General features: G+C 44.9%; 1 protein-coding gene across 1 annotated transcript in view; it reads right to left on the reverse strand.

Annotated features, from left to right (window-relative positions):
- Positions 1–24451, reverse strand: part of CTIF (cap binding complex dependent translation initiation factor) — a 531105-nt gene that overhangs the window by 251435 nt on the left and 255219 nt on the right. The window contains exon 7 of the mRNA XM_030192931.1: positions 1866–1942. Coding sequence (XP_030048791.1) covers positions 1866–1942 — 77 coding nt within the window. The remainder of the gene's footprint in view (positions 1–1865; positions 1943–24451) is intronic.

The following is a 24451-nucleotide window of genomic DNA, read 5'->3' on the forward strand; positions in this document are numbered from 1 at the left end:
TAAGAGGTAACTTTAACAGAATCCAGGAACGTATAAGACCTGGAAAGTTAAGATGATGAAATATACAGATACTCACCTTACAGGACTTAAGAGGATCTGGGTTTCCCATCACATTATAAATCATAAAATTATACTGCTTTGTCACCTTCTGATCATCCGTCCACCTCTCCCTATTTCTAACTCCCTTCCATCCCCACAACTACCTGTCCCTCTAGACTGTCATTTTTGTTTCCGTTAGCTTCTCTGAGCAATGTCAAGTTGTATAATATTAGGACTAGGGTGTTCTGTTATGCTGGTCCTAATATTTGGAATTCTTTTCCAATTAACTTACAGAGTATATTCCCAGGTACCTGTGTTTTTTTGCATTTTAAGGAAAGTTTCAGTTACATAACTACATAAGTATTTTATACTGGGACAAGGTCCATCAAGCCCAGTATCCTGTTTCTAACAGTGATAATCCAGGTCACAAGTACCTGGCAAGATCCCAAAAAAGTACAATACATTTTATGCTGCTTATCCTAGAAATAAGCAGTGGATTTTCCCCAAGTCCATTTTAATAATGGTCTATGGACTTTTCCTTTAGGAAGTTATCCAACCCTTTTTTAAACCCCGCTAAGCTAACTTCTTTTACTACATTCTCTGGCAACAAATTCCAGTGTTTGATTACACGTTGAGTGAAGAAAAATTCTCTCTGATTTGTTTTAAATTTACTACTTTGTAGATTCATCGCGTGCCCCCTAGTCCTAGTATTTTTGGAAAGAGTAAACAAGCGATTCACATCTACCCATTCCACTCCATTCAGTATTTTATAGACCTCTACATATCTCCCCTCAGCTGTCTTTTCTCCAAGTTGAACAGCCCTAGCTGCTTCAACCTTTCCTCATAGGGAAAGCTTCCCATCCCCTTTATCATTTTCGTTGCCCTTCTCTGTATGCTGCTGATCTATGTTCTGGAGTTTATTAGTTATTTATTTAAATCATTATCATTTATTTAATTTGATGTACCGCCCACCTTGTAAACAAATTGCAGCTGTTTACAATAAAATCCAAATGTTTAAAGTAGGAAAGAAATTCCAAGAAAATGACAAGAAAGATTCACCAACCACACCATACATTTAAAAGGTAAAACACTAGAGTAGATCAGTCACTGTAAATTGTTTCATGTTTTGTTATGAAATTACTCTGTTACTGTAAACTGCTTTAATGCTCTGTTCTGATAAGCAAGTATATGAAATCATCATCGGGAATGCTTTTCATGTTTCACTTATACACATTTTGATATTATCTTTTTGCTCATACTTGACCGGATGAAGGTTCTGCCTTCAAAAGCTGTCAAAAAATGTATTAAGTTAATCCAATAAAAAAAGGTTACCATCTTATTTTTCTCTTTTCTTTTATTTATATTTATTATCTTTAAAGAGGACTAACAGGGCAACCACACTACTTTAACCTCTTGGGAACTGCAACATTAAAAGGTAGCTGAAGGACAGTGAAAGAAACGATACTCTAACTGAAAAAAAAGCAGGTACCGTATGCAGAAACTCTCTCTTTAATGGCCAAGAAGGCATGGCTAACCTTCTTCCTCTCTCCCTGCAGACTTAAAAATCACACGTTAACTCTGTAGATTTCCCTAAAGGGGAACGGTTGGTTGTCCCTTAACTGATGCTTAATCCTGTCCCATCCTAGCCATGGCTCAGCTGTACCAAGGCCCTTTAGGGTAGGGTGTTTGTAAGAATTACTGCTCTTTTACGGTGGTTGAAACAGCTTTGCCCAGATCACATAATCTTCTTTGCGTGCATGGTCCTGCTAAGAATTCTCTCTTAATTAATGCCTTTCTTAAAAAAAAAAAAAAAAACTTTTTCCTACCTCCGTTCATTTCTCCTTCTACGAAATAACTTTTTGGTGTGTGCGATTTCAGCTTCATTCAGTGCTGGATGACAACCCTGGTTATAAACAAAACGACAAAAGAAGTGAGTGAGCCTGGGATCCTACTGTAACTGCCCAGCAGAAGGGCGAACAAGCGAAGTGGCAGTGTAAAGGCTCTTCACATATATCTTTATGAATGCTGTCAACTCTGCCCCCTTCCCCCCCCCCCCCCAACCAACCCACCCCCAAAGGAATAACTCACCAGTTTTCAAAAGCAGGAAGGTCTGATGCCCTCCCTTAGACCTAAGTCCACACAAATTCTGATGCAACCAGATCTAGTTGTTCCAAATTGATAAGCGGTGGGACTGCTTTAACCACTTCTGGGGCCCTGGGCAAACTTTGGTGGATGGGCCCCACCCACCCCCCTGTAGTCTTCCATTATTAATCCAACCCGCACACATATGGAACTTTATCCTATGTCCAGTGCGTATTTCCTAGTAAAAAAGGTGCCGGTACTCAAATGCTAGGCCACTCTTCAGGGGTGGGGGTAATCACTGAGGGACCCATCCCACAATAGCCAGGCCCCCTGCAACTGGTCACAGAACGTATGACAAGGCAGAATTGGTGTGTAGAGCCTCAGCTCTTTCATTAAAACTTGGGGTCCATGGGTCAATTTTAGCAGAAAAGGTGCCGGTACTCAGTACCCCCAAGTACCCCCTCAAAAAAAAGCCCTGCCTATGTCACTTCTCTAAGATTTATTTTAAAGCTACACCCATTACATACTTGAATTATCATTGTCAATACACACAAATCTTTTGCTTCCTGCGTCCCCTCCCTATCCTTACTCACACATGCTTTTACTGTCTCACAGCACCCATACCCGAAACCAAGGCTGCTGAGAGAGGAGGCATGGGGGGCAAGATTCCCCGGGCCCAGCCTCCAAGAGGGGGCCTGGAGCTGCTGCTTCATGATGCATCGCATTGGCATTTGGAAAGGCTTCAAGTTGCCAGCTGTGGCGTTGGCGCAAGGCAGCCGGGCAGGCAGAAGGAAGGCTGCAATTCATTGGTCTCCTCAGGGTTATTGCGTTAACGTGTAACACACAGTCTTCTCTGTATGTCACTGCAGGTCCTTGTCCTGCCTCTGGCTCCTGCTGACTCTGTGATTATTTCCTGTGGATCTGCAGGCTGCGGCAGCAGAGAGAAGTCTCAAGACGTGGTTAACACGTTAACGCGATGGATAACCCGGTCACGGCCAGCACACAGCAGGAGATAGACACAACTGGTCCAACTCCAAGGAGGACTGGGGAGTACTATTAAGTCAGCAGATGCCGAGGTAGGTAGGGATCGGGTCATCATGATATGGGGTGTGAAGGGTGGGTGCAGGGGGGCCCTTATGCAGTGGCGTTCCTAGGGGGGCGGGTGCAGCACCCCCCCCGATGCAACGCGGACCCCCCCCCCCCCGGGTGCACACCACTGGGGGGGGGGGGGTGCCGCAGCACGCGCCTGCTCAGAGTTCCCTGACTTCACGTGTTTGCTGCAGCTCCCTCTGACCCGGAACAGGAAGTAACCTGTTCCAGGGCAGAGTGAGCTGCAGCGAGCGCGCAAAGTCAGCGAACTCAGAGCAGGCGCGCGCCGCGGCACCCCCCCAGCGGCGTGCACCCGGGGCGGACCGCCCACACCGCCCCCCCCCCCCTTGGTACGCCACTGCCCTTATGATTGTTTGCCCTGGGCCTGGCTTTGTCTCTTGGTGGCCCTGCCCAAAACACACACACATATATGTCCTAGCTCGTTCCTGTCCCCCCTTAACACTCACACTCTTGCTCTGTCCCAATTATTGATCACCTCTGCCTCACACACAATCTCTTGCTGTCTCTTCTAGGTGCCCCCCACCTTCACTCGCTCTCCTTCACCAGGCTGTGGATTCAGAGTCAGAGCTGAGTCGCTAAAAATGTACTGACTACAGTTTCAACAGTGTGTTGCATATTTTCCTTTGACAGTATTTTTTATTGTTCAGGTTCTGTATTCAAACCTCAAATAAACATATTTTGTGGTCTATTAGTCCTAATTTTGTACATAAAGAAATAGCCTATGTTGCGGTAATTAATCACATTTCTCTTAGATTTACTATACATAATAGAGTCGGAGTCGAAGGTTGATGTACAGAATCCACAGCCCTATCTTTTACCAGGCAAAGTAATATAAAACTCACACAAAAAAAGATACTCAAATATTGCTATTCTTTCCAAACCAACAGAAGTTGGGAAGATTTATATAGAAAAGGTTGAGTATCTATTTGGGGGTCAAACTAAAGCTCCAAAACGTTTAACGGAAATAAATGAAACTTGAAATGTGGGAAAAAATCTACCTGTTTTCAAATCTTTGCTGAAAACCCACCTTTTCACTTCTGCTTTTAGCTCCTAGCCACAATTACCCTCCCCTTGTCCCTTCCTCCCTTCTCACCCATTACTTCCCTCACCCGTAACTGTCTTGTCTGTCTGTATTACTTAGATTGTAAGCTCTTTTGAGCAGGGTCTGTCTCTTTGTTATCAGGTGCTCAGCGCTGCGTGGGTCTGGTAGCGGTATACAAATGCTAATAATAATAATAAAAACCAGTACAAAGAGAAAGGGAAATGGGACTTGATATACCGCCTTTCTGAGGTTTTTGCAACTACATTCAAAGCGGTTTACATATATTCAGGTACTTATTTTGTACCGGGGCAATAGAGGGTTAAGTGACTTGCCCAGAGTCACAAGGAGCTGCAGTAGGGATCAAACTCAGTTCCCCAGGATCAAAGTCCTCTGCACTAACCACTAGGCTACTCCTCCACATCAAATTCAAAAATGGGTCAAATCAGAATAAGAGTTCCAGAAAAATAGCTCAATGCATTTCAGCTAGTTACATAGAGAGGGGCATTTTCAATATGACGTCTAAGTTGGACTTTGGAAATTTTGCACTAAGCGTCCCAAATCCAAATAGGAACTACAGGAAAATGCAAAACGTCTTATTTTTTTTTTTTTTTTTCGAAAATACTGTTTGTAACAAGGTTTTCAGGCCACTTTTGAAAAAAAAAAAAAAAAAAGAACATACAAGAGCAAAATGTTGAAAATCAAGCCATTGGGATGTAAGAGGGGCCAGCATTTTTTGCAGTCTGGCCCCCCGGACACCCTTGTGGGCACTGCTGTGGACTTCATATAAAAATGCCCTCAGGTACACATTTCACCTTTGCTCCCTTATCTTGTCTGCTGAGCCCTCCAAAACCCACTACCCCCCAACTGTATACCACTACAATAGACCTTATGGATGAAGGGGGCACCTATACCTGGGTACAGTAGGTTTCTGGTGAGTTTTGAAGGGCTCACAGTTTCCAAAACAAGTGTAACAGGTAGGGGGAAGTATGGGCCTGGGTGCACCTGTCCGCACTGCATCCACCACTAGACAACTCCAGGGACCTGCATGCTGCTCTAATGGAACCGAGTATAACATCTGAGGCAGGGGCGTATCTGCGTGGGGCCTCAGGGGCCTGGGCCCCCGCAGATTTTGCCCTGGACCCCCCTACCGCCATCAACCCTCTCCCACTGCCGTTGCTTACTTTTGCTGGCGGGGGACCCCAACCCCCGCCAGCCGAGGTCCGCTTCCACCTGCCGCTGCCTTAAAAACTACTTCTTCAGCCGGCGGGGGACCCCAAACCCACGCCAGCCGCCCCGAGGTGTTTAAAGTTCATCTTCGGCCTCTGTGGCCGTGCTGCTGTTGATAGGAGCTGTTGAATCCACTTCGGAGTCTGACGTTGTTGTACGTTGTAAGTGCTGCGACGTCAGACTCCGAAGTGGATTCAACAGCTCCTATCAACAGCAGCACGGCCACGGAGGCCGAAGATGAACTTTAAACACCTCGGGGCGGCTGGCGGGGGTTTGGGGTCCCCCGCCGGCTGAAGAAGTAGTTTTTAAGGCAGCGGCAGGTGGAAGCAGACCTCGGCTGGCGGGGGTTGGGGGCCCCCGCCAGCAAAGGTAAGCAACGGGAGCGGGGGAGGGTTGGCGGCGGGAGGGGGTGGAGAGAGTCGTTGGTGGCGGTGGGGGCTCTGACAATGGGGGGGAGGGTCGGTGGCGGCGGGGGGGGGGGCTAAAATGTGGCCCCTCCCTCTGGCTCTGGCCCCCCCTACCGCCGGAGTCCAGATACGCCCCTGATCTGAGGCTGGCATAAGTACATAAGCAATGCCACACTGGGAAAAGACCACGGGTCCATCGAGCCCAGCATCCTGTCCACGACAGCGGCCAATCCAGGCCAAGGGCACCTGGCGAGCTTCCCAAACGTAGAAACATTCTATACAATCAAGCCATTGTGACATCACTAATGAGGTTGGCTCTTATTGGTGGAATGAGCCACTATGACATCACAATAGGTTAAATCACTGCTCTATGTAATAAAAGTGAGCCAAGTAGAGGACATAAGTACATAAGTAATGCCACACTGGGAAAAGACCACGGGTCCATCGAGCCCAGCATCCTGTCCACGACAGCGGCCAATCCAGGCCAAGGGCACCTGGCAGGCTTCCCAAACATACAAACATTCTGTACATGTTATTCCTGGAATTGTGGAATGCATAGATACTGGTAAATAATGTTTTTAATCATATTTTTGGGGGGATGGGAGGGGTCCATCCTTGATTCCCTCCAGTGGTCATTTGGTCATTTAGGGCTCCTTTTTGTGCCTTATTCGTTCTGAAAACAGGTCTAGAACAAAATGTTGAAGTTTTCACCCTAGATGTTTCCATTTTGTTCCATCATGGCTATAAAACATCCAAGTTTTAGGCATGACCTAAGCCCACCTTTCAAACACTCCTGACATGCCCCTTGTCATTTGGATGCATTGCAGAAGAAATATATAGATAAATGTCGGTAAAACAGGTTTCAAAAATACCAATTTGGATGTTTACAGAAGAAGTGGAGGAGTGGCCTAGTGGACTCTGGTCCTGGGGAACTGAGGAACTGAGTTTGATTCCCGGCACAGGCAGCTCCTTGTGACTCTGGGCAAGTCACTTAACCCTCCATTGCCTGCCGCATTGAGCCTGCCATGAGTGGGAAAGCGCGGGGTACAAATGTAACAAACAAAAAAAACCTTCCAAGGGGTGCTTTATGCCACTTTCTGGATGTTTTTTTCTTTCGAAAATGAGCCCCAGATGAAATATAGCAGTTAGGGAATTTCTTCTTTCAAACTGCCTCCCCTCGTTTCCTACTCTCCCAACCCTGAAACTTCCCCACCCTAAAAAAATACCCCCAGCCTACCAAAAATACCTCCCAGCAAACTGTTCCACTGCCCCTCAAAACTGTCTCCAGCCTCACAAAAACGCCCTCCCCCTGCAAAATTGTCCTACCCCTAAAACTACAACTGTCCTACAATCCTGCAAATGGCCCTCACACCCAAAACTACTCACTACCCTGCAAAATGCTCCAACCACAAAAACAATCCACACCCAGAAAAGACCCCTTCTGCGAAAGTCTTTCAAGGTCACAACTTGAAATCTGGGCGGCCATTTTGAAGCGGCATTGCTGGGCAGGAAAGAGTGGGCTCTTTCCCTGCCCTGAAGATGCCACTAGACCACCAGGGCACGATAAGGTAAGGGAGGGGAGGGGAGATGGATCATGGATGACATATGGATAGGGGAAAGGGAGGCTTTCTTTTTGGGGGGGGGCAAGGTGACTTGTGTGGCATGGGGTGGGAAGGGGGCGTGGTAGGGGCGTGTCTGGGTGGGGAAGCAGCATGGCTATTGGTGTCCTCTTTTGTCAAGGCAAAATTGGTAACCCTATACAGGGAGAGGCCAGAAGTTGAAGAGAATAGGAACAAAAGACAGCGTGGGAGGGAAGAAGTCTTGGGGGAGAGGACAGTGAAACTTACAGATCAGGTGGAGGTGGGGAATGAGTGTTAAGGCTGGAGTTTCAGTGGGAAAATAGAAATGTAGTGGGGGGGGGGGGGGGTAGTGCCTCAGAGGAGAGAATCAGGGTTTGAATTACTTTGGGGGTCCAAGAAAACAAATAGGCAGGCGATTCTCAAGATCCAGCACGGAATAGAAAAAAAAAAAAAAAGATGTGAATCACCAATGGCAATATTGAGAAAAATAATTTATTCACCACATTATTTAAAATAGGCCTATTTTAAATAATGTGGTGAATAAATTGTTTTTCTCAACACTGCCATTGGTGATTCATTACTTGGGGGGGGGGGGGGGGGGCATGGGATTGAGTGAAAAAAAAGCGGGGCTTTGGGCTGAGAAGCCAGGGATGAACTCTTACATTGTTTGTAATCTGCACAGTACAAAAGTGTACAAAGACTGAAATGGAGACCTTGAGCAGTAGGATTACGCATGCAGTGCAGACAGTATAATACAATACAGAGCTTATTAACTGCTTTATCCTAAAAAGGTCCAATGCGGTTTTCAAAATAAGAGACCAACTCATTAAAAGAATTATATCAGAAAATAAAAAACATCAAACAGTACTATGTAAGCCACATTGAGCCTGCAAATAGGTGGGGAAATGAGGGATACAAATGTAATAAATAAATAAATAAATATCTTGACGCATCACCCCTGCCTTCTACTCCAGGGCATAAACACATCTAGGTCCTTTGGCTTCACCCAGCACAGCTTAAGTACAGATTCTTCAATATTTTAAAATTATGTCCCTAGACTGCAACTACTCTGGGTGTATCGTTTTGGAGATATAATCTTTTCAGTAGCCTAGTGGTTAGAGCGCCAGCCTTGACATCCAGAGGTGCTGCTCCTTGTGATCTTGGGCCAGCCACTTAATCCTCCATTGCCTCAGGTACAAAATTAGATTTTGATCCCTCCGGGGACATGGAAATACCATATACCTGAATGCAACTCACCTTGAGCTACTACTGAAAAAGGTATGAGCAACATCCAAATAAATAAAATAAATTTGCTACACTGTAGTTTCATCGCATGCCCCCTAGTCCTAGTATTTTTGGAAAGCGTGAACAGACGCTTCACATCCACCTGTTCCACTCCACTCATTATTTTATATACCTCTATCATGTCTCCCCTCAGCCGTCTCTTCTCCAAGCTGAAAAGCCCTAGCCTCCTTAGTCTTTCTTCATAGGGAAGTCGTCCCATCCCCGCTATCAATTTAGTCGCCCTTCGCTGCACTTTTTCCAATTCCACTATATCTTTCTTGAGATGCGGCGACCAGAATTGAACACAATACTCAAGGTGCGGTCGCACCATGGAGCGATACAACGGCATTATAACATCCTCGCACCTGTTTTCCATACCTTTCCTAATAATACCCAACACTCTATTCGCTTTCCTAGTCACAGGAGCACACTGAGCAGAAGGTTTCAGTGTATTATCGACAACGACACCCAGATCCCTTTCTTGGTCCGTAACTCCTAACGTGGAACCTTGCATGATGTAGCTATAATTCGGGTTCTTTTTTCCCACATGCATCACCTTGCACTTGTTCACATTAAACGTCATCTGCCATTTAGCCGCCCAGTCTCGTACGGCCCTTCTGTAATTTTTCACAATCCTGTTGCGAGTTAACGACTTTGAATAACTTTGTGTCATCAGCAAATTTAATTACCTCGCTAGTTACTCCCATCTCTAAATCATTTATAAATATATTAAAAAGCAGCGGTCCTAGCACAGACCCCTGAGGAACCCCACTAACTACCCTTCTCCATTGTGAATACTGCCCATTTAACCCCACTCTCTGTTTCCTATCCTTCAGCCAGTTTTTAATCCACAATGGGACATTTCCTCCTATCCCATGACCCTCCAATTTCCTCTGTAGCCTTTCATGAGGTACCTTGTCAAACGCCTTTTGAAAATCCAGATACACAATATCAACCGGCTCCCCTCTGTCCACATGTTTGTTTACTCCTTCAAAGAATTGAAGTACATTGGTCAGGCAAGATTTCCCCATACTAAAGCCGTGCTGACTTGGTCTCAGTAATCCATGTCCTCGGATGTGCTCTGTAATTTTGTTTTTAATAATAGCCTCTACCATTTTCCCCGGCACCAACGTCAGACTCACCGGTCTATAATTTCCCGGATCTCCCCTGCAACCTTTGTGTTTCTGAGCTCCAGTTTTGATTATTTGTACCAAATCCTAGAGTTCTAATTTTCAAGCCTTCAAGCTTTCTGTTACTACAATCACATCTAACTTTTTTTACTTTGCTCTGGAGTGTTCAGATTGTTGTACATCTTTGTATCATCTATAAAAATATTTATTTCCTACTGCCAGTATTCAAAACAGCAGAACCAAGAACTGACACACTGCTGATTTAATCCCCCTTACACAGTAACCTAGTCAATGATGGCAGATAAGGTGGCCAAGGTTGTACCTGTAACTCCATAGGGGTTCCCCTCTCCCCTTAAAGTCTTTAGGGTGGTAAATGACATTCGGTCTGGTTTGTGCAAAAGTAAATTAAAATTTTTTTTCATGTGTAAGGATCCTCGGTGTTTATCCCACACATTTTTGAATTCTGTCACTGTTTTTGGCCCATCACCTCTACCAGGATGACTTTCCAGGCATCCACCATTCTTCTGTGAAAAGTATTTCCTGATGTTGCTTTTACACTTCCCTCCTCGTAGATTTATTTCATTTTCTTTAGTTGAGCCGCTCCCCCTTCTTTTTAGAAAGGGTCATTTGTTTAATATAATCAAGTATTTAAATGCCCTGCATCATCTCCCCTGTCCCTTCTCTCCTCCAGGGAATACATTTTCAAGTCTTTTCTCGTATTTGGCACAGACCCCATACCACTTTGGTTGCTTCACAGTAAACTCCGTTGTCCAGTACTCAATCAGTTCAAATTCAGTTGACCACCTTCAGGCCTACACGTGACCAGGGGCGTATCTGAAAGTCGGCGGTAGCGGGGGCCGAAGCCAGAGTGAGGGGGCACATTATAGCCCTCCCCCCCGCCGCTGCCGCCATTTCCGACCCCCCCCCTGCCGCCGTGTGTACCTTTGCTGGTGGGGGACCCCAACCCCCACCAGCCGAGGTCCGCTTCCTCCTGCCGCTGCGAGGTTTTTTAAGTTCTTCATCGGGATTCGTCCTCCGTCACTCTGTGCTGCTGTTCAAAGAAGCTACTAGCTGAATGCAGTTTCGGACTGAGTCTGACGTCGCTGCTGCACGTTGTACGTGCAGGACGTCAGACTCATGTACAACGTGCAGCAGCGACGTCAGTCTCAGTCCGAAAACTGCATTCAGCTAGCAGCTTCTTTGAACAGCGGCACAGAGTGACGGAGGACAAATCCCGATGAACTTAAAAAACCTCGCAGCGGCAGGAGGAAGCGGACCTCGGCTGGTGGGGGTTGGGGTCCCCCGCCAGCAAAGGTACCCACGGCGGCAGTAGGGGGGTCCAGGGCAAAATCTGCGGGGGCCCAGGCCCCTGTGGCCCCACGCAGATACGCCCCTGCACGTGACTAGGCCGTTCAGCTTGCTAATGACTTTTTTGTGGCGAGCACTGTAAAAGGCCTTAATGAAACCAAAGCACTCTTCATCCAGCAGGATGCCCCGACTTAACTCCTACCATCCAGTCAAAGCAAATGGTCAGATTTATTTGACAAGACCTCCCCCGAGAGAAGCCATAGTACCTTGGATCCTGTAATTTAACAGATTCACAATAACTCCACTATCCTTTCCTTTATTGGCCATTCCATTAATTTTCCCACCATTGAGGTCAGGCTGATTGCCTGCAGGTTTACCCGCTTCCTCCTTTCTCCCACTTTTGTGGCGAGGGACTACGCTGGCCTGTCTCCAGTCCTCTGGAACCAATCCGGTCTATAAAGGAGGATTGAAAAGGATTGTCAGTAGTTCTGCCAGCATCCATAAGCTAAACGAAGCTTTTTGAGTGAAAAAAGAAAAATGAGCACTGCAGCCGTACAATACTGCAAATGGAAATCCACAGACTTCCAGCAAAGTTAGCTTACAATACACATTGCTTAAAACAACTTAAAACACAAGCTAATTAGAAGTAGGCTCCCAACACAGACTCAAAAAAGAAAAGAATGGCACACATCCTTGCAATATATCCAACTGCAAACTATGCCAAAACATTTCGCAGGACCCCACGGTCATTCACAAAGGAAAAATATTCAACATTAAGGAATCTTTCACGTGCTCATCTTCCAATTTGGTATATATCATTCAGTGTAAAAAAACGCAACGAAGGCTGTTACATTGGAGACACCAGTCAGATGCTAAAGAAGAGATTTAATTTACATAGACACCATATGAAAAATGCCAGTACCAAGAAAGATGTCACGCCTGTGGGGCAGCACTTTACAAAACCTGAACACTGTACCAGTGACTTCATGGTAAGAATCTTAAAAGGGAACTTTAAAACAATACAGGAACGAAGTCAGAATGATTAAATATTTTGACACCCGCCAGACCGGACTTAACAAAGATCTGGGTTTTCTAGCCCATTATAAACCATAAAATTGTACTGCTTTGTCCCCCTCCTGTCTCCATGCATATCTCACCTGTCCCTCCTTCCGGTCTCTCACCTACCCACCCCCATCCTGTTAGACTGTCACTGGAATGCTTTGATGTTTCACTTATATATACTTATATACGCTTTTCATGCGACTGTCAGCAGAATGAACGGATTTATCATTGAAGACCGGTGAACTGATTAACAGAGGACTGTTGGTCCTGAAGCAGCTACTGTGAAACGGGACCTGTTGACCACGATCTGATCTCGGTCTAGAGAAAAGTGGGCTGAGCGTCTCTCTAAGCTAAGTAAAAATTCTTTTGAGAAATGCACGACAGTCCGAAGAAATTTAAAAATTAAAAAATTTTTTTTTTTAAAATATCAAGAAAAGAAGGAGGTTTTTAACAGCCGATGATGATGAAGCCCTAGCTCTCACCTTAACATTGAAAATGGTGTTGTGCTTCTAGAGGCATTTCCCTCCAGTAATACCAGACTATCGCTTACTTTTTGATGACTGAGTTTCTATACATATATGTATATCACTTATATATACTGTCATCTACCAACATTTGCTTATTCCGATCTGACGAAGAAGGGCAACCTTCAAAAGCTAATCAAGAAATGTATTAAGTTATGTCCAATAAAAAAGGTATCATCTTATTTTCTTTTCCATGTTTTATTTTGTTTCATTTCTATAGATTCTACATGGAATGTTGCTATTGCCCCTATCGGACCGACCGTTCACTTGTCTATTAGATTGTAAGCTCTTTGAGCAGGGACTGTCTCTCTTTGTTAAATTGTACAGCGCTGCGTAACCCTAGTAGCGCTCTAGAAATGTTAAGTAGTAGTATTGCACTAGCAACATTCCATGTAGAAGTCGGCCCTTGTAGATCACCAATGTGGCCGCGCAGGCTTCTGCTTCTGTGAGTCTGACGTCCTGCACATACGTGCAGGACGTCAGACTCACAGAAACAGAAGCCTGCGCAGCCTTGTACATGGAATGTTGCTAGTGGAATAGCAACATTCCATGTAGAATCTCCAATGGTATCTATTTTACTGTCATAGTAATGCTTGAATGTTTTCACTTATATATACTGTCATCTACCAACATTTGCTTATTCAGATCTGACGAAGAAGGGCAACCTTCGAAAGCTAATCAAGAAATGTATTAAGTTATGTCCAATAAAAAGGTATCATCTTATTTTCTTTTCCATGTTTTATTTTGTTTGATTTCTATTGCACATCGCAAACACGTAGGGTAACCATATTTTGTCCCCCAAAAAGGACACACGTCCCGCCCCCTCTCACACCCCACCTGGCCCCTTTCAAGCCCCGTCACATTTTCCCCTCCCCCCATCACGCACCCAGTCAACCCCCCCTCCCCGTCACCCTCCTCCCTTTACCTTACTACTGCCCTGGTGGTCTAGTGACCTCTTGAGCGCTGCCCTGCATGCATCCTTCCTGTTCGTGATCTCAGCGCCAATTCAAATTGGCTACCGAGAGTTGAAGTCCCGTGAGGTCACTTCAACTCTCGGCGGCCATTTTGAATCGTCGCCGAGATCATGAACAGGGAAGGATGCATGCAGGGCAGCGCTCCGGGCAGGAAAGAGGGGGCTCTTTCCTGCCCCGAAGGCGGAAGAGGTCACTAGACCACCAGGGCACTAGTAAGTAAGGGGAGGGGAGGCTAGTAATCTGCCCGTTTGTCCGGATTTCTGGACAAACGGGCAGATTGGCAAAACCCGCCCGGTTGCCCGGACATGTCCTCAAAAAGAGGACATGTCCGGGTAAATCCGGACATATGTAACCCTACAAACACGTCTCTGACAGGGACATAATAAGGCTGATCAAGACTCACTCCAGGCCAGGGTTGAATAAAAGTCTCAGACTGCTTCTCCTTTACATGCTCAAAAGAATAACTTAAGTCAGTGGTTCCCAAACTTTTTCAGTTCATGACACTCAGTGTTTGAGAAATTTTTTGCGGCGTCCCCCCCCCCCCCCCCCCAGGTCTCTACTGCCCCCCCCCCCCGCTACACATCACGTCCAGTATTTCTCCCTTCCCCCCCCCCCCCCCATGCACCATCTCTCCCTTCCCTCCACCCTTATGTCCAACACTTCTCCCTCTCTGGCCCCATCTCCCCCTCCCTTCAGCCTCCTTTTACAAGATTTCACACCTTCCTTCCCCTCAAAGTCCCGTCCAACACTTATGCCCCTCATTCCTCCTGCAGCATCTTTCCTTCCCTCCCCCACCCCACCCACAATTCTCGCTCTGCTTCAACGGGTCCCTGGCAGCAACAGCAATTCCCACATGGTGCCTGTCACTAATTCAGAAGCCTCCTCTTGGTTTCGTGATTTTTTTAACTTGTTGTTCTTACAGGGTCAGGATTAATTGTGCTTACTTTTATCTTTTTCTCTCTGTCAGCTGCGTACAAAATCTTTTTCACCAACCACAGAGGACCACTGTTTTCCTGCCATAAATGGCTGGGGCAAGCTACTGATCATAGCTCAGCTGTGATTGCTCACAGCGCCTGTCTGGCACCTAAAAGGGCGATCCTGATTTGGAAACAAAGAGCCTCACTCCTTGCTTCCCAATCAGGATCACCCTTTTAGTAGCCAGAAAGGCTCCATGACCAATCACAGCTGTGCTGTGATCAGTAGCTTGCCCCAGCCATGGTGTATATATGTTTTCTGGAACTCCGTACAACTTTGTTTAAATACGTTGAAATTAAGTGATGTCCCAGCGTTGGCTGTGAACCTCCAATCTGCCCCGTGGCACCCCTGTGAGTTCGCCGCTGCGCCCTGGGGTGCCAGGGCGCACTGTTTGGGAAACGCCGATTTAAATGATGTGTCAATCTGAGACACAAGTGACGGGAGAGCCAGAATACAGGCTTCACAGTATGGATGTGCACTCGATTGAAACATTTCTCTAGTCGTTTCATGTCATTGGCAAACAAAACCTGGAAGGAAAAAAACCCTCTAAATTTCCTATTTTTTCATGTGCCTTCAATATCGTGTGCCATTCGCAAGGACTGCGCATTCTTTCCCAGAAGTGCACGTATGCATAAACCATAGTGAATGCATGCACTATCGGGAAAGACTGTCTGCTCTCCGTGAATAGTGCGTGCTCTTTCACAGGAATGCCTTATAATGTACAAGTAACTGCACAAAGCCACAAGGTCTCCTGCCACATAATTCAAGGATTTGAAAAGGTACTGCAAAATGTAGTACAACCCAGGCTCCATTGAAGAGGATGCAGCACTGCTGGCATGTTTTAAGTTTTAGGAAGCCCACATCAGCACATGGAGACCCGGGAAAGAAGGGATTTTGTGTGTGTGTGTGTGTGTGTGTGTGTGTGTGTGTGTGTAGAGGTGTGTGTGTGTGTGTGTGTGTAGAGGTGTGTGTGTGTGTGTGTGTGTGTGTAGAGGTGTGTGTGTGTGTGTGTGTGTGTGTAGAGGTGTGTGTGTGTGTGTAGAGGTGTGTGTGTGTGTGTGTAGAGGTGTGTGTGTGTGTGTGTAGAGGTGTGTGTGTGTGTGGAGGTGTGTGTGTAAGAAAGAATCTTTGTGTTTGAAAGGATGGAGAGGGCACTATACAGGTTTACAGCATACCAGGAGAAGGGCAGAGCAATGTTGGGCCGGGGGGAGAGAAGGGACTAAACAATATTGCGGCTAACAACCCAGGCAGGGCCACAAGTCCCTTGATGACTTGGCCTCCAGCAATTCCTTTCAGGCCACCCAGAAATGGTCATAGTGCAGTACCAAAATGAGTTAAAACTTAAAGACTTTAAACATTATTATTATTATTTGTAGCATTTGTATCCCACATTTTCCCACCGATTTGCAGGCTCAATGTGGCTTACATTTGCCGTAATGGCTGTTGCCATTTCCGGGTAACAGAGTACAAAAGTCGTTACATTAAGGTGCATACATACATGGTAAAGAAGAGGTAGCATGTATAGACTGGGTGTCTACAATATTTCCCCTGACAAGAGGCAAACATTTCTCATTGGAAATGAAGGTCCAGAACAAGGGAGTAGGGCAAGAGGATGGAAGGGTTTAAACTGAGAAGTCAGGAAAAAGCATATCTTCATGTAACGGATGCATGAAAAGCCTCCCAGTGGGCAAAACTGAAATGAGAGTGCTGGAAATCGGGAAAGCCTGAAACATGCACACAGAGAATCCTCTGTGCCTGGGAAGAGAGGCTAATGCCAGAGATAAACTACAGCATCGCAGCAGGTAGGAAAAATGGGCAGCCTGGATGGGCCTCATGGTCTCTATTTCACTTCACATAATGTGTAAATTCAGCTTCCAGATACATCCACTCCTACCCTAGCTGAGATGATATTTAACCATCTCTCTGACCTCATGTGCAACTTTCTTCAAATCAGTCACCTTACTTTCTAATTCTTCCTACTTTCTTACTCATCTATATGTAACAACTTTACCTTACCCATCACTACCAATTATAATGTTCTAGTACATATTGTGTTGTCATTTGCAAGTAGTATACCATGCCATACTTTGTATTGTTACTTGAATATTTTTACTACTGTAATTGTCTATTGCTCATGTTTGATCTACTCTTACTGTACACCGCCTTGAGTGAATTCCTTCAAAAAGGCGGTAAATAAATTCTAATAAATAATAAATAAATATAAAAGGATCTTATTTTTATATTGGCAATCTGACTTTTGCTTCATTCCTCTCGTGAAAATAAGCATTTGAGCTCATAGTAACATGGTAGATAGTAGCAGATGAAAACCTATACGGTCCATCCAGGCTGCCCAACAAGATAAACTCAGTATAAGGTATGATGAGACACTACATACATACACTTGATCTTACAATCATGCTAGCAATGTAAAATAGTGGTGGTTTTTGTGCTATCTGCCGTTCAAGAACTCTCTATGTAATACCCTAATACAGGCTTGTCCAACCTACAGCCCGCGAGCCAGAACTCGGTCCACCAAGTGCATTTTCTTGACCACCAGATGCTCGGCAATTGTGGTGAAATACAGATTCCTACTGCGGGATCCCTGCTTCCCTGCTGCAACTGGTTTATCTGGGGGGGGGGGGGGGAACAGTACATAAGTACATAAGTACATAAGTAGTGCCATACTGGGAAAGACCAAAGGTCCATCTAGCCCAGCATCCTGTCACCGACAGTGGCCAATCCAGGTCAAGGGCACCTGGCACGCTCCCCAAACGTAAAAACATTCCAGACAAGTTATACCTAAAAATGCGGAATTTTTCCAAGTCCATTTAATAGCGGTCTATGGACTTGTCCTTTAGGAATCTATCTAACCCCTTTTTAAACTCCGTCAAGCTAGCCGCCTGTACCACGTTCTCCGGCAACGAATTCCAGAGTCTAATTACACGTTGGGTGAAGAAAAATTTTCTCCGATTCGTTTTAAATTTACCACACTGTAGCTTCAACTCATGCCCTCTAGTCCTAGTATTTTTGGATAGCGTGAACAGTCGCTTCACATCCACCCGATCCATTCCACTCATTATTTTATACACTTCTATCATATCTCCCCTCAGCCGTCTCTTCTCCAAGCTGAAAAGCCCTAGCCTTCTCAGCCTCTCTTCATAGGAAAGTCGTCCCATCCCCACTATCATTTTCGTCGCCCTTCGCTGTACCTTTTCCAATTCTACTATATCTTTTTTGAGATACGGAGACCAGTACTGAACACAATACTCCAGGTGCGGTCGCACCATGGAGCGATACAACGGCATTATAACATCCGCACACCTGGACTCCATACCCTTCCTAATAACACCCAACATTCTATTCGCTTTCCTAGCCGCAGCAGCACACTGAGCAGAAGGTTTCAGCGTATCATCGACGACGACACCCAGATCCCTTTCTTGATCCGTAACTCCTAACGCGGAACCTTGCAAGACGTAGCTATAATTCGGGTTCCTCTTACCCACATGCATCACTTTGCACTTGTCAACATTGAACTTCATCTGCCACTTGCACGCCCATTCTCCCAGTCTCGCAAGGTCCTCCTGTAATCGTTCACATTCCTTCTGCGACTTGACGACCCTGAATAATTTTGTGTCATCGGCGAATTTAATTACCTCACTAGTTATTCCCATCTCTAGGTCATTTATAAATACATTAAAAAGCAACGGACCCAGCACAGACCCCTGCGGGACCCCACTAACTACCCTCCTCCACTGAGAATACTGGCCACGCAATCCTACTCTCTGCTTCCTATCTTTCAACCAGTTCTTAATCCATAATAATACCCTACCTCCGATTCCATGACTCTGCAATTTCTTCAGGAGTCTTTCGTGCGGCACTTTGTCAAACGCCTTCTGAAAATCCAGATATACAATATCAACCGGCTCCCCATTGTCCACATGTTTGCTTACCCCCTCAAAAAAATGCATTAGATTGGTGAGGCAAGACTTCCCTTCACTAAATCCGTGCTGACTTTGTCTCATCAGTCCATGTTTTTGTATATGCTCTGCAATTTTATTCTTAATAATAGCCTCCACCATCTTGCCCGGCACCGACGTCAGACTCACCGGTCTATAATTTCCCGGATCTCCTCTGGAACCTTTCTTAAAAATCGGAGTAACATTGGCTACCCTCCAGTCTTCCGGTATTACACTCGATTTTAGGGACAGATTGCATATTTCTAACAGTAGCTCCGCAAGTTCATTTTTTAGTTCTATTAATACTCTGGGATGAATACCATCAGGTCCCGGTGATTTACTACTCTTCAGCTTGCTGAACTGACCCATTACATCCTCCAAGGTTACAGAGAATTTGTTTAGTTTCTCCGACTCCCCCGCTTCAAATATTCTTTCCGGCACCGGTGTCCCCCCCAAATCCTCCTCGGTGAAGACCGAAGCAAAGAATTCATTTAATTTCTCCGCTACGGCTTTGTCCTCCTTGATCGCCCCTTTAACACCATTTTCGTCCAGCGGCCCAACCGACTCTTTGGCCGGTTTCCTGCTTTTAATGTATCTAAAAAAGTTTTTACTATGTATTTTTGCTTCCAACGCTAATTTCTTCTCAAAGTCCTTTTTTGCCCTCCTTATCTCCGCTTTGCATTTGGCTTGGCATTCCTTATGATCTATCCTGTTACTTTCAGTTGGTTCTCTTCTCCACTTTCTGAAGGATTGTTTTTTGGCTCTAATGATTTCCTTTATCTTACTGTTTAGCCACGCCGGCTGACGTTTAGTCTTTTTTCCCTTTTTTCTAATATGTGGAATATATTTGTCCTGAACCTCCAGGATGGTGTTTTTAAACAGCATCCACGCCTGATGCAAGTTTTTTACTCTGCGAGCTGCTCCTTTCAGTCTTTTTTTCACCATTTTTCTCATTTTGTCGTAATCACCTTTTCTATAGTTAAACGCTAGCGTACTTGATTTCCTAGTTTCACTTCCTTCAATGCCAATATCAAAACCGATCATATTATGATCACTGTTATCAAGCGGCCCTCGTATCGTTACCCCCTGCACTAGATCATGAGCACCACTAAGGACTAAGTCTAGTATTTTTCCTTCTCTTGTCGGCTCCTGAACTAGCTGTTCCATGAAGCTGTCCTTGATTTCATCAAGAAATCTTATGTCCCTTGCGTGTACAGATGTTACATTAACCCAGTCTATATGCGGGTAATTGAAATCCCCCATTATTATTGTGTTGCCCAGTTTGTTTGCGTCCCTGATTTCCTTTAACATTTCCGCATCAGTCTGTTCGTCCTGGCCAGGCGGACGGTAGTACACTCCTATCACTATCCTTTTCCCCTTTGCACATGGAATTTCAATCCACAGTGATTCCAAGGAGTGTTTTGCTTCCTGCAGAATTTTCAATCTATTTGATTCAAGGCTCTCGTTAATATACAATGCTACCCCTCCACCAATCCGATTCACCCTATCACTACGATATAATTTGTACCCCGGTATGACAGTGTCCCACTGGTTATCCTCCTTCCACCAGGTCTCAGAGATGCCTATTATATCTAATTTTTCATTTAGTGCAATATATTCTAACTCCCCCATCTTATTTCTTAGGCTCCTGGCATTCGCATATAGACATTTCAAACTATGTTTGTTGTTCCTAAGTACATCATGCTTAGTACTTGACAGTATTAATTGGCAATCTTTTGTCTGATTTTTATTGTTATTTAAAGATACCCGATCTACTACAATCTCTTTTGCAACCTCACTATCAGGATACTCTATCTTCCCTGTTATGGTGATATCTTTGAAAGATACCTTATCCCGAACCATGCTCTTTTGAGCGACTGTCGGCCTTCCCCCCATTTCTAGTTTAAAAGCTGCTCTATCTCCTTCTTAAACGCCGATGCCAGCAGCCTGGTCCCACTCTGGTTAAGATGGAGCCCATCCTTTCGGAATAGGCTCCCCCTTCCCCAGAATGTTGCCCAGTTCCTAACAAATCTAAAGTAAGCTACGATGGAGGGTGAGAATACAAATGCAGCCCTGTCCAGCACATGAAGGCAGTGTGAGAGGCCACAGAGGTTGTGGTGCTGTGAAGTAGGAGGAGAACTGCCATCCCTGCTCATTACTGGGTCCTCCGGCCTGCTGTGAAGAGGACAGGTGAATTTAGTATTGGTTTCCTGTGAAGAGACTGTTTGTGAAAGTGTTGGAACTATTGGGTTGTATAGAAAAGCAGGCTGAACTTTGACTGAGCCCTTCTGAGGGAGAGGGGAAGGTAGTGCAAAGGAAGTGGGCCTGAACTGTTAAGGAACTGAATGTCTGCTGGAGTTTTGAACCCGGCCTGAACCATTTTTGTGAACTGCATTTTGATGTTGGGAGTGGAACTGAATTCAGAATAAAACACTTTGGCCTGACCCGCCCATGTTCCTTCCCTCTTTGTAGCTGCACTATAACATTTAGGCACAAAGGGTCAGAGTCTATGTATGGCGCCTGAAAATTCCATGCGAAAATCATTCGCGCCTAAGCATATTCTCTAAGTGGTGCTTAGATGTGGGTGCGGTATATAGAATACGCTTAGTTGGTATCCTAGCGCCTAAAACTATACGCCTCCACTTACACCAACGAAAATGTGGCGTAAATCCCGGCACGTACATTTAGGCGCAGAGGGCCAAATTCTGTACCAGTGTGCGTAAATTTCAGGTCACCCACGAAACACCTATTTCCCCGCCCATAACACGCCCCTTTTTGCCTGCATGCATTAAAATTTAGGCACAGTGCATTACAGAATATGTTCAGGGAGTTGTGAGTGCAAATTCTAATTAATGCCCATTAGTGCATATTATTGCTTGTTAATTGCCGTTAACAATGCTGATTACAAGTGCCGTTATAGAATATGCCTGGATTTTGGTGCGGAATGCTAGGCGCACAATACAGAATCCAGGGGTAAGTTCACAGAATAGCGCTTAAGATCTCTTATTTATTTATTTATTGCACTTATACCCCACCTTTCCCCACAGGATGCAGGCTCAAAGTGGCTTACAAGAGCCTGGAAAGGCTAACGCCAAACCAGTGAAAATAAAAATACAATATTTAAACAGATAAATAGAGGGGAGATAAAGGGAAAAAAAAGAGGGGAGATGAAGGAGTCCAAAATGGTCCTTTCATTTGATGGTGTGAAGGTGTTGACTCGTGACTGAGTAAGGTAGCGATTCAGCTCTCTTCAACCGCCCACACACTTATAATCTTCGTCAAAAACAGCTGACTGGAAAGCGGACACCACCGAACAAGACAGGTAATGCAGGCGCAAGCCAACGGCTGGAAACGAGGTTTCAGAAGGAAGCGAGATCCCCACGATGAGCAAAAGTCTCCAGGAAGCCTCCCCAATGCAAAGCAGCTGGCGACACTCAGCAGAAGGCAACTGACAACGCAGGCAAGCACGAGGTAAATTGGACCGAGACAGACGATGAGAAGATAGTAAGAGCTCCGCTAAAGATGCCGTGATCACCCAAAGCGGGCCAAACTACTTAAGGCCAATTGGTGCTAATTCATATACAAAATCTCTCGTTTTGAAAGTTCCTCCCCTTTATTAATCAAATTCCACTGGCTTTCCATCAAAGCGAGAATCACCTTCAAATTATGTACCTTTTATCTTTCGAATCCTAAATGGCACAGCTCCAGACTATATGGTACCATTAATAAACTTACCGCAAAGAAACGCTAAATATGAGGCAAGAAACTATCTCAGACTACACCTCCCAAATTGCAAAAAAGTGATCTACAAAATATTCCAGTCTGCAGACTTCACTTACTTAGGAACCAAATGGTGGAACTTTTACCATCCAAAATAAGAAATACACAGGAATATACTAGATTCTGCAAAATCCTCACATCGTTCCTATTCAAACAAACCCTCACAAAAAAAACAACCATATATCAAACAATTAATTACCTAAATTGGTTATTACTGTATTTACCATTAACTTTCTTTTTACTTCATATACAATTTCTCATTCATAATAGATTTTCTAAATGTTAAACATCCATAGACATCCCAGTATGTTTATGATACTGTATTGTAAAATTGGATTCTTTACAACAAATTACTTTCTTATGCATTATTCGTTGTTATGTATCCAATACTGTTTACTGTAAGCCACACTGAACTCAAATTTGTCTGGGATAATGTGGAATATAAATGTCACAAATAAATAAATACATTTAACAATTAAGGTAGATGCGCAACTGGAACTATTCTATAACTTGGGTACTAGTTGGAAATTTGAGCAGGCAACTTTATAGAATCCAGCGGTATGTGTTTCTGTAAAGTGCTGAGTACACCCAGCAGCTCTAGACAAATGATATGAACAATCAATCTTGCTGATTATTGAACAAAACACAATAAGACAACATATAAAGCCAGGCAAGACTAATCCAGATAAGCTAAACAAAGCAAATGGGTCTTTAAAACAAAAGAATAGAGTATCAGGAAGTCCGACTCCAATCCAAATGTCTTACAGGAAGGGAGTTTCAGAAACGCAGACAAGCTACAGCAAATGCATGGTCACAGCAAGACATGTTATTTATTTATTTAGATTTTGCTCACACCTTTTTCAGTAGTAGCTCAAGGTGAGTTACATTCAGGTACTCTGGGTATTTCTCTGTCCCAGGAGGGCTCACAATCTAAGTTTGTACCTCAGGCAATGGAGGGTTAAGACACTTGCCCAAGATCACAAGGAGCAGCAGTGGGATTTGAACTGACCACCTCGGGATTGCAAGACTGGTGCTCTAACCACTAGGCCACTCCTCCACTCTATGCTCCTCCTCCATGCTTTGCGCTCAGGAGGAAATCACTAAAAGCCCTGAATTTGGTGTCCTTAAGGGCCTAGCACAGAGGTTCTAAACCAGTCCTTGGGACACACCTAGCCAGTCAGGTTTTCAGGATACCCACAATGAATGTACATGAGATAGATTTGCATAAAATGGAGGCAGTGTATGCACATATGCATATTCACTGTGGATATCCTGAAAACCTGACTGGCTAAGTGTGTCCCGAGGACTGGGTTGAGAACCTCTGGACTAACAGATGGCTGATAGGTCACCATAGATTTCAAGAAGTCAAGAGCATCATTATGTAAAGCACAAAAAAAATAACTCCCCCCCCCCCCCAATTGCATTCCTCTCTCCTTCATTCCTTCCCCACCCCAACTACCCATTTGTAGGATGACACAGAGTCAACGTTTTTTTCTTACTCTACATACATAGTAACATAGTAAGTTACGGCAGAAAAAGACCTGTTCGGTCCATCCAGTCTGCCCAACAAGATAAACTCATATGTGCTACTTTATATGTATACCTGACCTTGATTTGTATCTGCCATTTTCAGGGCACAGACCGTAGAGGTCTGGCAAGTACTAGCCCCACCTCCCAACCACCGGCGCTGCCACCCAATCTCCGTTAAGCTTCTGAGGATCCATTCCTTCTGAACAGGATTCCTTTATGTTTATCCCACACATTTTTTAATTCAGTTACCGTTTTCATCTCCACCACCTCCCTCGAGAGGGCATTCCAAGTATCCACCACTACTCTCTCCATAAAAATATACTTCCTGACATTTTTCTTGAGTCTGCCACCCTTCAACCTCATTACATGTCCTCTAGTTCTACCGCTTTCCCGTCTCCAGAAAAGTTTCGTTTGCGGATTAATACCTTTTGAATGTCTATA

The sequence above is a fragment of the Microcaecilia unicolor genome, chromosome 2, assembly GCF_901765095.1.
Source record: "Microcaecilia unicolor chromosome 2, aMicUni1.1, whole genome shotgun sequence".
Classification (NCBI taxonomy): Eukaryota; Metazoa; Chordata; class Amphibia; order Gymnophiona; family Siphonopidae; genus Microcaecilia; species Microcaecilia unicolor.